The sequence below is a fragment of the Myotis daubentonii genome, chromosome 2 (genome assembly GCF_963259705.1).
Source record: "Myotis daubentonii chromosome 2, mMyoDau2.1, whole genome shotgun sequence".
Taxonomy (NCBI): domain Eukaryota; kingdom Metazoa; phylum Chordata; class Mammalia; order Chiroptera; family Vespertilionidae; genus Myotis; species Myotis daubentonii.
The window spans coordinates 6,113,690-6,130,244 of NC_081841.1; the positions used below are offsets into that span (position 1 = coordinate 6,113,690).

The 16,555-nt window shown below is 42.0% G+C and overlaps 2 protein-coding genes and 2 pseudogenes across 2 annotated transcripts in view; 3 read left to right on the forward strand and 1 right to left on the reverse strand.

The window, feature by feature from the left end:
- The window catches only part of RPS19BP1 (ribosomal protein S19 binding protein 1), a 519,247-nt gene that overhangs the window by 319,067 nt on the left and 183,625 nt on the right, over positions 1–16,555 (forward strand). The gene's annotated exons all lie outside the window — the stretch shown is intronic.
- Positions 1–16,555, forward strand: part of ENTHD1 (ENTH domain containing 1) — an 87,403-nt gene that overhangs the window by 46,473 nt on the left and 24,375 nt on the right. Inside the window, exon 4 of the mRNA XM_059680900.1 lies at positions 829–952. Coding sequence (XP_059536883.1) covers positions 829–952 — 124 coding nt within the window. The remainder of the gene's footprint in view (positions 1–828; positions 953–16,555) is intronic.
- Positions 10,727–11,416, forward strand: LOC132225992 (acidic leucine-rich nuclear phosphoprotein 32 family member A-like; annotated as a pseudogene).
- LOC132225544 (large ribosomal subunit protein eL43-like) lies at positions 14,379–14,641 on the reverse strand (annotated as a pseudogene).

The following is a 16,555-nucleotide window of genomic DNA, read 5'->3' on the forward strand; positions in this document are numbered from 1 at the left end:
TTCTACTGTGCAACTGGTAGGTATGATGCGCAATGACCACCAGGGCACAGATGCTCCGACCAGTAGCTATGTCGTGCACTAACCACTAGGGGGCAGACACTCAATGCAGAAGCTGCTGAGCTGCAATGACTTAGCCGCTGCGGTTCTCAGGTGATGGACCCGGAACCAGAGAGGAGGGAGCCTGATTCCGGGGTGCATCACCCGAGAACTAACCTCTCACAATCCGGAACCCCTCAGGGGATGTCAAAGAGCTGGTTTTGGCCCGATCACCACAGGCCGAGGGACCCTACCAGTGCACGAATTCGTGCATCGGGCCTCTAGTACTATAATAAAGTACTATTAAGTATCCCCATTTATGGGAGAAAAAGACATATTAACCAACCCCACTGCATATACTTTATTTGGATCATCCTATACTCAGTGGACACCCAATTCACACAAGATAGCTCATGTGTGAATTCTTTCAATCAAAATGTGTTTGCCCTAGCTGGTTTGGCTCAGTGGATGGAGCGTCGGTCTGCGGACTGAAGGGTCCCAGGTTTGATTCTGGTCAAGGGCATATGCCCATGTTGCGGGCTCGATCCCCAGTAGGGGGCGTGTAGGAGGCAGCCAATCAATGATTCCCTCTCATCAGTGTTGTTTCTATCTCTTTCTTCCTCTCCCTTCCTCTCTGAAATCAATAAAAATATATTTAAAAATGTGTTTATACACATTTTGCACATAGTGCATATAGATTGTATCTCCACAATTTGCCCATCCATTGTAGCAAACTGAGGCAATGGTATTCTTTTTTTTTCAACTTTTATGTGCTCTCTTGTTTTCTGTAAGGACCTGATGTTATTTTATGAGGATGACCCAAAGCCACTTTTGCCGACAATTCCTCCAGCCATTATCTCGTCATCTACATGGTTGTCAGAAGGGCAAGCAGAAGATTGTAACCTCTGGAATGCAGGTAAGTTGGTTAAAGAATAGGAAGTTTACTCAGAAACGTGAATAAGAAACACTGGGCAGGAATTTTTTTCATCAAATTTTATTTTATGAAATATAGCAACAACGGCTTTAATTTAACTTTGAACATGACTAGCATGGGCAAATTCAACCCACATGTGAGTCTGTAATCTTATTTTACCATTTATTTCAATGTTTTTTCTCTATTTTGTCACTGTTTTGTTTAAAAAATTATTAACTACAAGCCTTACATCTTTTATGAATTGTTAAGGACAGAACAAATTAATTTCAGTTCCTTTTTTCATTTGTATTAACTTCTCTTTGATAAAGACTTTAAATTATGCCATTTTTCAGAAGCAAGCATTAGATGAAAAGCAAGATGTATATAGTATCCCACAAATTGGTTAATCAACTCTTGAGTAATTAACATTAGAGAAAAAGGAACAGTATAAAATTATACAAAATCTGTCTCCAATAAATTACACCATTAAATTCCAACTGGGCTCTACTGCTACTCAAGATCTGATTGACTCATTGTTGAGCCACTTCGTCCTTTCTATTCTCCATGAACACTCAATTTTCAGTCCATTCTTCCTCTTGATTTTCTCAAAAAATAAGATGAAAGATCTTCTGCCAATATGAGAATGAAACTTTTTCATTAGTATTTTTCATCCCTTCAGATATCTTTGCTTTTATATTCACCCAGGCATGCTTTCCCTTATCACAGAGGTGGCTCCTTATGTTCTGAGTTTCATCCTCTCCCTCATCTTTGGACCATGCACCACACTTTTCCCTTAGATACCCAGTATCCAAAAAATATAAAAACTGTAGCTTATTAGTATAGATTTATTTTACAAGTTCATGTTTATAGTTTCCTTATAAAACCAATCATGAGAGTGGTGAGGATATTTTAATAGACACAAAAATAAGAAGTTGTGGATAATATTTGCTGCACAAGGATGGTATTATTCACATGGATAATTAGTTATAAGTGGTTACAGTTTTGTAGACATCTTGCTTTGTATTCTTAGAATATACTTTATGTAAACTGATCCAAATCCAGAAGCTTGAAGAAAGAGTAGTAAGGAAACATTTTTGTATTCTTATTAGTAACCCCATACATTTCCCCCACCTTTTTAATAGGTTTTATTTTTAAGAGCAGTTTTAGGTTCACAACAAAATTGAGCAGAAGGTACAGAGATTTCCCATACACCCCCTACTTGCAAATAAGCACTGCTTCCCACATTATTAGCATCCCGCACCAGAGTGGTACATTCATAGCAGTCAGTGAACCTACATTAACACTTTATGGTCACAATATCATCCAAACCCCATAGTTTACATTAGGCTTCACTCTTGGTTTGGTACATTCTATGTGTTTTGACAAATATGTAACATGTGTCCACCATTATAGTACGATATCGAGAAGTTTCACTGCCCTAAAAATCCTGTATGTTCTGCTGTTCATTTCTACATCCCCCTCTACCCACTGGTAACTACTGATATTGGAACTGTCTCGATACTTTTGTCTTTTCCAAAAAGTTAGATAGTTGGCATCATACAGTATGTAGCCTTTTCAGACTGGCTTCTTTCACTTAGTGATATGCATTGCGGTTCCTCCGTGTCTTTTCATGGCTTAATAGCCCTTTTCCTTTAGTGCTGGATAGGATATGCTAGGGTACTTATCCATTCACCTACTGAAGAACATTTTAGTTGTGTCCAAGTTTTGGCAAACCTATATAATAAAAGGGTAATTGACCTTAATGGCGGAATGACCAGAACATCCGCTGGACCAGTCACTATGAGGCACACTGACCACCTCTTGGTCCCTTTCCCTGGCCGACGGGCTCTGATTGGCTGATGGCGAACGGGGAACCGGGGGTGGGTGGCAGGGGACGTGGGTGGTGCCAGGCCAAGTCCTCTGCCCCGCCAGTCGCCCCACACACAGAGGGCGACCCACAGCAGGGGCAGGACCCGCGAGCAAGTGGGAATGGCCAACCTCTCAGTTCCTCCCCTGGACTGACAAGCTCCAATCACTGGATGACGAACAGGGAACTGGGGGTGGGTGGAGGTGGGTGGCAAGGCCAGCTGCAGGCAGCTGGGGAAGATGACCCTGATCACAGGCCAGGCCTAGGGACCGTACCCGCGCACGAATTTTGTGCACCGGGCCTCTAGTTGTAAATAAAGGTGCTGTAAATATCCATGTTCAGGCTTTGTGGACATGGTTCCCCTTGCCAACATTTTAATACAAGTGAAACTGAGTATAAATGAGCATCAGTGGCAACCGTTAAGAGGAAAAAAAGTCACAAAATATGTCACATGAGGGATGATTCTACCATTTTACTAATCCTTTCTGTTATTTATGTTGCAAATATCATTTTACAGGCTATGAATTACCTTTAAACCTTTTTTATAGACTTTTTTTTTGTTTTGTTGGTGTTTTTATAGAGGCTTTCTATTTTGAATAGTCACTCTTTTCCTTCTGAGCTTTTGTTCTTGTGTTTTTAGAAGGCTTTTCCCACCTAGGTTCATAGTGCATGTTCACCCATATTTCATTTTAATTTTTTTAGTTCTTTAACCTATCTGGATTTAAAATATTTGTGAATGTTTTGAGATACAGCAGTGGGCATCCAGTGTCTCAAAAACATTTTATTGACTAATTCATTTTTCTCTTCTGTTTTGAAATGACTCTAACATATACTAAGTAGCATCTATTTAACAACTCTCTCCTGTTCCATATCAGTCCATTTCACTATTCCTGATCTATTTAATTTTTTATAACTATTATAACAGTGTGCCACAGTATGAAATGTCTCCTATTTTATTTAACCGATATTATGTTAATGGTTATTTAAGTTATTTCCATGTTTTTCCCATTATAGATAATGATTAAATGACAGCTTTTTCCTCTCTCAAATAAAGTAGGCTTTTTATTTATATTTTTCCACAATTTGAAACAGATTCTAAAATACATTACTCAATTTCTTTTGGTAAATTCTGCCCAGCTTACTAACTTATCCTGTCAACAGATGGTTCTAATTTCCATGTTATAATTTTGGCAACTTCAGCCCAAGGCAAAAATAAAGTAGGAAAGTATTCTGGTACAGAATCCTCAGTTCTCCTTTCTTCCTGCTTTTTCCCTCCATAGGTACAATGATCTGCTGTTTGCACTCTGGCCTGTGGCGTTTGGGAATACTCACTCTCACCAACACTTGATGTTTGCTTCACTGAGCCCATTCCTTTCTTCTGAGTGACTACTCTTTTGAATTTTGTGCTCACCATTCCTTGCTTTTCTTTATAGTTTTATTACATACTAGAGGCCCGTTGCATGAAGAGATTCGTGCAATAGGCCTTCCCTTCCCCTGGCTGCCGGCATCGGTTTTCCTCCGGCACCCGGGACCCAGCCCTTTGCTCCAGATGGAGCCTTTAGTCTTCGCGGCTCCAGACGGAGTCTTCGCTCCACCGCTTCGCCCCTACATATGCAAATTAACTGCCATCTTTGTTGGGTTAATTTGCATACTCTCTTGATTGGCTGGTGAGCGTAGCAGAGGGATGGTTAATTTGCATGTTTGTCTATTATTAAGTAAGATGTTTATACTCTGAACAATACATTATTAATTTTACAGGCTTTAAAATTTATCTAAATATAGTCATTGAGTTTATTTTTCTGTGACTTCTTATCACTCAGTAATATTTTTTTTAAGATTCATCTATGTGTGTACATGGTTGTCATTTGTTGTTATGGCTGTATAGTATTTTATTATGTACATTATTAAAGCATATTCATTTATTCCATTCTAGAACACTGTCATCAGTATAGTGCTCAAGTTTTTTGTATTGTAAACAGTGCTGTTATGAACATGGTTGTATGAGACTCCTGGTTTGCATGGACAAGAGTTTCTCTAGGGCACATATTTCAGAGTGAAATTGCTGATGGTTCAATATGAACACCTTGAAATTTACTAGATAGTGCCAAGTTGTTTTCCAAAGTTCTAGTTGTTCCATATCCTCACCAACTTTATAGTGTCATTTTGGGGTGGGGTGGGGGGAGGTCGGGAAGGGGGCAAATCGCCAATCTGTTGGATGATGGTTGGTATCTCATTTGTTTTAAAATGTATTGTTTAATAATTATATTGAGCATATTTTCCAATGTGTATGGTTCACTCATATTTCCTCATCTGTGAAATGTCTGTTCTGATCTTTTGTTCATTTTTCTATTTGGTTGGTTGGCTTTCTCTTAATTGATTTGTAGGAATTCTTCATCTATTCTGGAGGCTAACATTTCATTTTTAAAATACATTTGTCCAGTTTATGACTTATCTTTCCACTTTGTAAAGAGTCTTTTGAATAACCAGTTCTCAGTTTTAATGAGGTAGAATTTTATTCCTATGATTTGTACTTTCTGTATCTTGTTATTTTTAAAATTTTTTTTTCTTGTCACAAGACTATAAAGATACTTCTACATAAGTTAAAAATTTCTAGTTTTGCTTTCCACAATTAAAATTTTAATGCAGCTGGTATTGATTTTGTGTATGATGGAAGCAGGAGTCTAATTTTATTTCTAAATGGATATCCAGCTGTCCCAGTATCATTTTATTGCAAAGTCTTTTTTTTCCTAGCTGAACTGTAATGCCATCTGTATCCTAAAGCAAGTTTACACATGTGCGTGGATTTGTTTCTGAGCTCTGTATTCTGTTCTGCAAATGATTTGATTATCCCTGCACCAACAAATAGTTTTAATTACTCTACCTTGGCAATAATTCTTGATGACTTCCTTCATCAAGAGTGTTTTGTCTATTTTTTACTTTTTGCTTTTCTACAAAAAAATTTTGTCAAGTTCCTTAAAAAAAAAAAAAAGCCCCCACTCCACTGCAATTTTGATTGGCACTATCAATCTTGAAATCAATTTGGAGAAGTGACATTTTTACAATATCAAATTATTCTGTTCATTTAAATCTTCTTTACTGTATTATATTATATTTACTTATCTATTTTTATCCTCACTCAAGGAAGTATTTTGAGAGAGAGAAAGAAAGAGAGAGAGAGAGACAGACAGACAGACATTGATGTGAGAGAGAAACATCAATTGGTGCCTCCTGTACTCACCCCGACCGGAGATTGAACCTGCAACCTAGGTATGTGCCCTGACTGGGAATCAAACCCACAACCCTTTGGTGCTTCAACCGACTGAGCCACCTAACCATGGCTAAAGTATTATATTTTATAGTTTTCTCCATACAGGTCTTGTATATCTTTTATTAGATTTAGTCCTGGGTACTTTATGTACTTAGGTAGCTACTGTAAAATATATCATTTTCCAAATTGTATTTTTTAAATATTGATGGTGAAAGTGAGTGAAATTAATTTTTGTACATTGATTTTATAACTAGTAACCTTGCTTAATTAATTCTTACCAATTTTCCTAATTTATCTGTAGATTTTACTGGGTTTCTTATATTGAAAATCATATCATCTGTGAATGATGGCAGATTTGTTTCTTGGTTTTTAAACCATATATTTTGTTTTCTTACCTCACCGTGTAGGTAGAACCTCTCAGACAGTGCTGAATGAAAAAATATGATCGTGAGCTTCCTGAACTTAGTCTGTGTCTTAAGGAGAATGATTTCACCATTTGCCATTAAAACAGGCTTATTATATGCATTTCTGCAGATCTCCATTCCTAATTTAACACTTTTCTCATAAATATATGTTAAATTTCTCCATTTTTTAGCATCTATATTAATGGTTATAGCTTTTTCTCCTTTGAGCTATTAATTTTGTGTGTTAGTTGATTTCCAAATAGTAAAACAACCTTAAATTCCTGGAAAAAGCCCAATTTTGCCATGATGTATGAATATATATATAGATTGCTGGGTTTGATTTGCTAATGTTTTGTTTCGGAGTTTTGCATCCATATCTAGGAGTAAAATTCACCAGAAATGTCTTTTCTCATATTCTCTTTGTCATGTTTTGACACTGATATCTTGCTAGATTCATAAAAAGAATTGGAAAGTATTTTTTTCATTCTCTGGAATGGTATGTGTAGGTGTGTTTGTGAGATGGTGGGAAAATAGACAAGGTATTCGGTAGGTTCACTAACGGTGGTGCTGGTGGGAGGGCTGCGGACAGGGAAGGCAGCTCTGCACCCATAAGGTCATGAAGACAAAGTATGGCACCCTTCATAGTGGAGGGTCCAGTATAACCAGCCTGACACAGGCAGCTGGCCGTTTTCCCTGGAAAGTGGTGCCATGCCTGGGGTGGAACATTCACTCTACTCCCAGCAGCTTTGTAGCCAGGTCACCTTGGTGAGGGGAAGTTATGTTGTTGCGCCCATGCATAACCTCCATCCCTGGAACATGGCCAAATCCATTGAACCACTGCGTTGACCAGGGAAAGAGTGATTGATGGCCATTAAACAGAGCATCTTGCCACCTGATTTTTGAGGGCCTCTTCCACAGTAAATGTCCCCTTGTCGGCCTTTATATAGCACATAAATATCTTCACATAATATGCACATACATCCTGAGAGGTCCAGCCACAGATTTCTTTATCACTAATCTTCCAGTCGTATTCTTTCCAGGTTCCTGAGTGCACCCATCAGCCACTGCCATTGAATTGCATCTTGTTTTCCACATGAAGTGTGTATCTGGATGTACTGTTTGCAATTCTACTTTGGAGGATTTTCCTACTGTCTTTCAGGGGCACTTCTGGGTAGAGCTATAATTAAGCAGTTATCTACTTCTGGCTAGTGCTGGCATACCCTACAGATTCATCTGTAAACCAACCCTGTACTTTTCCCTCTTAACTGTCAGTTCTCCAGGGAGCTACAGGTGTAAGTTGATGAGAGGCAAACAGGAGTGGGAACAGGCTCCAAGGAGTCTGAGTCATCTGCTTGTGTGGTTTACAGGGGGTTCTGGACTGGCTTGATCTGATCTCACGTGTGTCATTTTGATTTCACAATGGAGCTGCTGTTCATGTCCACTTTTATGTTCTGTGGCCCAGATAATACCCATTACATGGTGGGCACATAGTTATTTGGCATCCTATGGCGTAGGCAAGAGAAGGCATGGCCTTCCTCCAAAGCCCTAGAGATCAGCTTTGTGATTTCCTACTGGGCTCATGAGAGGCTGCGTTTAGCATCTGTCTCTGCCTCAGGCAGTTGCATTGGTTCCAGGTTGTACTGTCCGGGCAGCCTATGCAGTGGGCTGGGCCTGCTGCACAACCCTTTCTTGCTTTGGTGAACACTCAAAACGGGGGTAAATGATCAGAGCAGAACGCCCAAATGTGGCTTACATTGCCTCCAAAATTCAAAGAGGCCATGATTACTGTGATTCTGTGTGTGTGTTGGGCAGTTTGAGGTGCACCAACTTGCCTCTCCGGTTAGAGAAGACAGCCTGACCCGCTCCTGACCACTGTATAAACATGGCACAGGTGTGGCAGCCCTTGGACTTTCCCAGGACTTACCGCCCACCTCTGCATGCAGGCAGTACCAGGAGTGCTGGCTGCTCCCTGCTTAGTACGTCCAGTTAGCACTGTATCATCACTGTTATGGACCAGTGTGATGTTCTGTGGGATAGCAAGGAAATCCAGGTCCCTCTTAATAGAGCAGAGTTGACATAGCTGTGAGGCAAGACAATCAAGGTATACTTGTCCCAGTCACATGAAGCTAACTGATTCTAATGATCTTTATTAATAGATTTTGGAAAAACATTTCTAGGCTGAGGGTAAGGATCCCACAGCTGGAACTACAGCTATGATTGGCATCACCACCTGATTATATTTGCAATAACCTACAGTCATTCTCCACAATCCATCTGGCTTTTCAGAAAAGCAGGCAGGTGATATGTGATAAGAATCAAGTATTTGATGGTGACAGTAATCTTTGAAGTTTCCACTGAAATTTTTTTGGGGGGGGACAAGGTGTAATTCTGAGGGCTTCTACCTGGTCCTTCTAACCATAATAGCCTGAATTCCATGGGTCATGGAACCGATGTGGGGATTCTGCCAGTTACTGAGTGTTCTATTCCCATCATACGTTCTGAGACCATGGAAATAGCTGGAGGTAGGTCTGTGGTTTTACTAGGCCCATTGTGGGGTGGAGCCTAGGCCAAGACTTCATGTGCCACCTGATTTACATAAATCTCTACTTAGTAGACTACTGTGCAGTTGTTGGATCTCCAGAGATTAGTGTCAGTTAAGAGCCAGCATCTAACAAGACCTGGAAATTCTGTGAATTTCCCTTTCCCAGTACAGTTGTTGTTGTAAATGGCTTCAGGTACCTGTAGGGAAGGCTTAGACTCTTAGAGCAAGATTTACTCTATATGCCTGTGGTGGAATTTCAGGATTCTTCCTCAAAGGGATCTTACCTTCCCCTCAATCAAGAAGCTCTGGCTCTGTGAACTGGCTTAGGTTTAGGAACTGGGTAAGAGGCCACGAACCCCACCATGATGACAACAGTTAAGTCTTCCATCTATGTATTTCTAGCAGCACGTAGTAGGCTGCTTATCTATTTCCTATAGGTCTTGTGATTCATTAACCATTATGATAACATCCCTGAAAGTAAAAAACAACAAAAAGCTGATATCTTTGTATCCCTGTGGCTTACTATGGTTATTGTGCCTAGTTGTCTCCAAGAGTTAAGCACAACCATCTGGCTTCTACCACTCCAGGATGCCATCATTTCCATAGAGATCAGGGGACCTGATTCCACTGCATCACCCACTGTCATCTTCAGCCTACAGATGACGAGCACCACAAAGCTCTTCAGCAGTGCTGGTGCCCATCACTGGACAGTTTTTAATGCCTTGGTGAAAGGAGTATCCTCCAGGGCCATTGGAAGGTGGCTGAGCACATAACAGATGCATTCCCAGTCCCATTTTATGAAGTCTTAGCTTCCTTTACAGTGTGCCTGCCAGAGGAGGACCTTTTTTTCTGAAGGTCACTCCTGCATCCTGTACCCATGGTGCTCCCTCGGTGTCTCACTCTTTGTCTCTCTCTCTCCCCTCTTTTCATGTTCTGCTGAAATGTCACAGTCTAGGGAGGTCTTCCTGAACATTTTATTAAAAACTGACACCCCACCCACGATTGGCACTCCCTACCCCTCTTCTCTGCTTTATTTTCTTTGTAACCCTCATCATCATCTGACATATGTGTCCATTTGACTTAGTAAGAGAATTGTACGGGAGTTCCCCAGACCACCCCCAGGTGTCGGGGAATCTGCCGTTAGCACAGCACTGCTCTGGGCTCTGCTCTTTGTCCCTCCTGGTAATGCAATACTTTTTTAGCAGTTGCGTATTCTTTTTATGGGTTGCTCATAAACTGGGCACTGATTGATGTCTTCCATTTTGAGGGCAGTTGCTGTACGCTTTCACATTTCCCTGAAATAGTCTGTGTCAATCACCAGAGCATTGCAAAGCATTCTTCATATGAAAGAACTGATTAGGGAACTTTGAGTGGTTATCAACGTAGTAACTATGTATTATATAGTTGGTATTAATTAAGCCAATTAAAATGCCTTTTAACTTAATTGTTCCTTTTTACTTCAAAAATATGGGAAACATGATTCATACATGAAAAAGACATAGATAAAACTATTTAAAGGCTTACATTGAAATGCATGAATAGAGCAAAACCACAATTATTTGCAGAGCTCAGTTAAATAAAAGACTAGAAAGATGGATGGTAACTACATTTAAATGTGCCACCTTTTGAAGATTGGAGTGGAGCTGGTTGAGCCTTCAAATTCTAAAATGTGTGGCTATGGGTTCAGGGTTTATTGATTTAATTCCACTGGCTTAGGGGCCTCTGCAGAGGGAGCGCACACGAGATGGACATGGACAAATGGATTCACTTAGAGCTGCGGAGCGGGACGCCCTCTGATGTGAAAGAGCTTGTCCTGGACAACTGTCGGTCTAATGAGGCAAAATCGAAGGCCTCACAGATGAATTTGAAGAACTGGAGTTCTTAAATACAATCAACATGGACTTCACCTCAGTCACAAACTTACCAAAGTTAAACAAACTTAAGAAGCTTGAACTAAGCGACAACAGAATCTCAGGAGGCCTGGAAGTATTGGCAAAAAAGTGTCAACAAAATAGAGACCTCAGCACAATAGAGCCACTGAAAAAGTTAGAAAACCTCAAGGCAGACCTTTTAATTATGAGGTAACCAACCTGAATGACTATGGATAAAGCATGTTCAAGCTCCTCCCATAACTTACATATCTAGAAGGATGACAAGGAGGCCCCTGCCTCAGGTCCCAGGGCGATGTAGAGGAGGAAGAGGAGGAAGAAGGGTATGATGAGGGTGCTCAGGCAGTGGAAGAAGAGGAGGAGGATGTGAGTGGAGAGAATGAGGAGGAGGAGGAGGTTATGACTGGGAAGTAAACAAGGAAGATGAAGAAGATCTTGAAGAAAGGGCTCAGAAGCAAAAATGGGAACCTGAAGATGAGGGAGAAGATGATGACTAAGTGGATACCTATTTGGAAAAATTCCTACTGTAATTGGACTGTTTTTACCCATACTCCTCCCCAAGTACCCCCCCCCCAAAAAAACCCCACAACACACACATTTGTTTTCTGATTGTAACATTGCAATGGAAAGGAGAAGGGAGAAGTGTACTGGGGCTGGTGGGGAGATGGTGAGTGGGAGGGGGTGGAATAAAATACTATTTTTACTGCCCCCCCCCCTAAATAAATAAATAAATAAATAAAGGTGCCGCCTTCTATTTGTCACACAGCACCCAACTTTCTCCATCATAATGATTAAAAGAAAAATTAATAGATGCTGATTTAAAAATTATTTATGAATTTTAGATCAAGAAGCCACCCAGCATAAATCTTTTACTACATTGCTAACGAGTGTATATTATAAAAAGTTATATAACCCTCTGACATTTCAAATTAAGAGAATCAGGCTTAATCTAAACTAAGGTGACAGGTTCTTCATCAAAATGACTGTGACTTCTCAGGTGTGTAAGTCCCAAGATGACTTTATTTGCATAAAACAAATGGCTGTGTATCTATTTCCAGGAGTGATTAAATTATTAATTCTGCAAAAATTTACTGATACCTATTATGTGCCAGGTACTATGCTAACTGCTAGATACCAAATGATGAACAAGATACACGCCTTTATGTAGCTCCCAGTGATCTAATCAGACCTGGGCACATCTCCTCAGACAAGTGCGATGAGTGTTAAGATGGGGAGGACACAGGAGGGCACCTAACCTGACTTCGGATGTCAGGGGAAGCTTTCTGGAGAAAGTGATGTTCCAATGAGAACCCGAAGGTTAGCTAATGATAAATGGTCAACACACGCGGTGTGTGCCAGGTGCAGTTTTAAGCATTTTAATTCATTTAATTTTTGTAACGGTCTCCTAAGATAAATGAGGAAAATCTACACAGTTAAATAACTTGTCCAAGGTCACAAAGCTAGGCAGTGGCAAAGTCAGGATTTAGATCACAGTCTGATCCCGGAGCCTATGCCGATGTGTCTCAAACCTTTTGACTCTGATCCAGTCAGAGATGCCTTTCACGCCATGACCCAGTCCACACACCATCACTCAGCACCCGAAACAGCAGTTTCACAAACAGTAGTTACGGCAATGCATTCTGATCTCTTCTCTTTTATTCTAGACAGTTTTACTTTTAAAAAAAATATTGGATGTGACCCACAAACTTGATTTTACCGGGTCACAACTCACAGTTTGAAAACAGTTTACTACACTCTTTTTCCCCACTACACAGAATGATCCAGACCTAGTGAGGAGTGAAGAGAATATCTTAGGTAAAGTGAACAGTGTGTGAGAGACCAGGTAGGAGGAAGCTTGGCAGCGTAAAACGCCTGGAAGAAATTAGCAGGGTTTTAGGGTTAAGTGGATGTCAGGAAAGGTACCAGATGAAGCCAGAAAAGTAAACAGTCATATCAGGAAAGACGACCATATAATTTATTGTCCAAGCCATGACATTTTTGAAGGAAAAGGGGGTATAATTAATAGTGATACCAGAATAACAGATGTGAACCTGGAGCTTCCTAGGCAAAGTGGCATCGCTCTGGTCTGAATGTTTGTGTTCCCCTCAAATATGTTGAAAATCTAATGCCCAAGGTGATGGTATTAGGAGGTGGGGCCTTTGGGAGGTGATAGGTCACGAGGGTGGAACCCTCATGAATGGAATTAGTGATTTATAAAAAGAGACCCCATAGAGCTCCCTAGCCCCGTGGTCAGCAAACTACGGCTCGCGAGCCACATGCGGCTCTTTGGCCCCTTGAGTGTGGCTCTTCCTAAGCCTTAGGAGCACCCTAATTAAGTTAATAACAGTGTACCTACCTATATAGTTTAAGTTTTAAAAATTTGGCTCTCAAAAGAAATTTCAATCGTACTGTTGATATTTGGCTCTGTTGACTAATGACTTTGCCGACCACTGGCCTAGCCCCATCCACCATGTGGGAGCACACGGTAAGGAGTCAGCGGTCTATCGGGAAGAGCCTTCACCAGAGCCTAACTATTGCCATCACCCTGATCTTGGACTTCAGCCTCCAGAACTGTGAGAAACAACTTTCTGTTGTTTATAAGCTACCCAGTCTGTGGTATTTTGTTACAGACTAAGACAGACCTGTATGCCCAGTCTCTCTAACACTTATTTCTTATCTCTTTGATGGTAGCCATGCTAAGAGGTATGAGGTGATATCTCAGTGTGGTATTGACTTGCATTCCCTTCATCATTAGTGATGTTGAGCACTTTTGCATGTACCTGTCAGCCATCTTTTTTCTTCTTTGGGAAAATGTCTATTTGGATCCTCTGCCCACTTTTAAAATCAGGTCATTTGTGGGGTGTTTTTTGTTTGTTTTTTTGCTGTTGAGTTGTATGATTCTTCATATATTTTGGATATTAACACCTTTTCAGATACATGGTTTGAAAATATATTTCTTTCCAATTCAGGAGTTGCCTTTTCATTCTGGTAATGGTTTCCTTTGCTGTGCAGAAGCTTTTTAGTTTGATGTAGCCCTGGTTGTTTATTTTTGTTTTTGTTGTCTTACTTTTGGGGTCAAACCCAAAAAACCATCATCAAGACCGACGTCACAAGGGTTGCCACCTGTTTTCTTCTAGGACTTTTATGGTTTTAGGTCTTACACTCAAATCTTTGATCCATTTTAAGTTAATTTTTGTGTATGGCGTAAAATAGTGATCCAGTTTCATTCATTTGCATGTGGCTGTCCAGTTTTTCCAACACCATTTATTGACGAGATTGTCCTTTCCTTATCGTATATTCTTGGCTACTTTGTAGCAAATTAATTGACATATAGACCTGGGTTTATTTCTGGGCTCTCTGTTCTCTTCCATTTATTATACTATGGTTATTTTGGTTATACAAATGAACCCATTTATTATAGTCTAGCATGTTTCAAATTGTAGAGCTTCTACTGGTGTTTCAGTTCTTCAGCCTTCTGATGGCAGACTTTACTGTGTTGGCAGAAGTGGTGTTGTAGATCCAGATACCACCAGCTACTGTTTTCATGCAGGAACCACAGTACCTGGTCCCCACAACTCAACTCTTTATCTTGGTTTTGCCACAGAAGGAGCAAGTGTACTTGGTGTGCTGGCTGATTTTGATTTTCTTCATCATTTTAGTGAGGGAGTGCCGTAATGGTTCCTGTATTTACCAATGACTCTGACCTTGGTGCATTTAGCCATGGTGCTGCAAACTAGGTCCTAGACTATGTTTTTTTTTTTAAGAGAAGGTCTTGTTCATCATTGTATTCTTTGTCTCTAATCCAGTGCTTAGCCACCTAATAAGAGCTCCACTAAATATTACTTGGCTAAGTAAGTATCATTTGAAATGATGTTTCTGTATTTTTTGCATATACTTTGAAAGTGTCTTCAGAGAAGATTCATCATAGTGTTTTAAAAGAAGAGCAGTATGAGCAGCACAGTGGGTGGACTCTTAAGTTCACCAGTGAGGTTTGCTACCAGCAGAGTCATCCTTTGAGGAATCTTTCTCATCCCTAGTTGACACTAAATTATATTATGTTAGCTAAAGAGAGTCTGTTTAAAAGGTGAAAGCACTCAGAACACATACCATCTTTATATATAAAATCCTAATATGCAAATAGACCAAACACTGGGACAACCAAACAACTGGTTGCTATGACGTGCACTGACCACCAGGGGGCGCATGTGGAACATGGTGGATGTCGGCCGCAGCGGGATGGTGGAGCAGGTGATGGGGTGGGGAGGTGGGGGCGCCAGGCCAAGGCAGGGCACTAGTCACTGTCATCGGGGTGAGCCTCTAGGGTTACTGAAAATTCTTTGCTCCCATGCACTGCGGTCCTGCCTGGTGCTTGCACCCGCTGCCAACCCAGAACCGCCGCACACACCTGCTGCCGGCGCCCAGTGCTGGCCCCGATTGCTCGGCACCGTCAGTGGGTGCAAGCAACAGCTGCCGGCCCTGATCACCCCTCAGGGCTTCAACTCCCCCTGCTCCTGAGGGGCAATTGGGGTGGCAGCCACTGCTTGCACCCACTGCCGGTGCCAGAGCTGCTGCTCACACCCACTGCTGGCACTGGCCCTGCTTGTACCCATTGCCAGCGCCTGGCGCCGGTCCTGATCACTCAGTGCTGTCAGCAGGTGAGAGCAGCGGCTGCTGGCCTTGATTGCCCCTGAGGGCTTATCCACCTCTCCATGCTCCTGAGGGGTGATGGGGGCAGGAGCCGCCGCTCACACCCACTGCTGGCACCGGCCCCAATCACTCTGCACTGTCAGCATCAGCGGGTGCAAGCAGGGCCGGCGCCATCAGCACATGGGAGCAGTGGCGGGAGTGGGGCTGCCGGCAGACAGGGGACCGAGGTCCACAGCAGGAGGGCCGAGGCAGGAGTGCAGAGGATGAGCCAAGACCTGTCCCTGTGCCCACCACAGCCTTGCGGCTCACAGTCTCATTCAAGGTGCACAAATTCGTGCACTGGACCCCTAGTCTATATATATAAAAGCCTAAGTGACCGGATGACCAGTGGTAACTATGATGCGCACTGACCACCAGAGGGCAGATGCTCAATGCAGGAGCTGCCCCTGGTGGTCAGTGCACTCCCACAGCAGAAGTGCTGCTCAGCTGACCGACAGGCACCAGATGCTGGGCTCACGCTGGCAAGCGCGAGCCTCTCCCGCCTCCGCGCAGCGCTACCAAGCGGCAGTGGCAGGAGCGGTAGGACCGGGATGAGCGGGAACGGCACCCTGGCCTCCTGCCGCTTCATGGACTACTATATCCCCCGAGGTGTGCCAGATTGTGAGAAGGCACAGGCCAGGCTGAGGGACCCCACTGGTGCATGAATCCCTGCACCGGGCCTCTGGTTTGAAATAATGTTCAAGGATATAGAGAGGGAATGCACATGGGCAATTGGTGTTGGCCCAAATATTATTTATTTAGCTTTTTCTTTCATATCACTTCAAATCTGGTCTAAAACCAGGATCTGTCTCTAGTGTGGCAGAAACCCAGAGACACAGTATGGGTGATCTCGTCCCAGTTCCAGCTGTTGTTACTCATGTTAGTGGGTTTTAGAGGCAGGAAGATCTGGAGAGCAGGGAGAGAGCTAAGGAGCTGTCTTAATTAGAAGC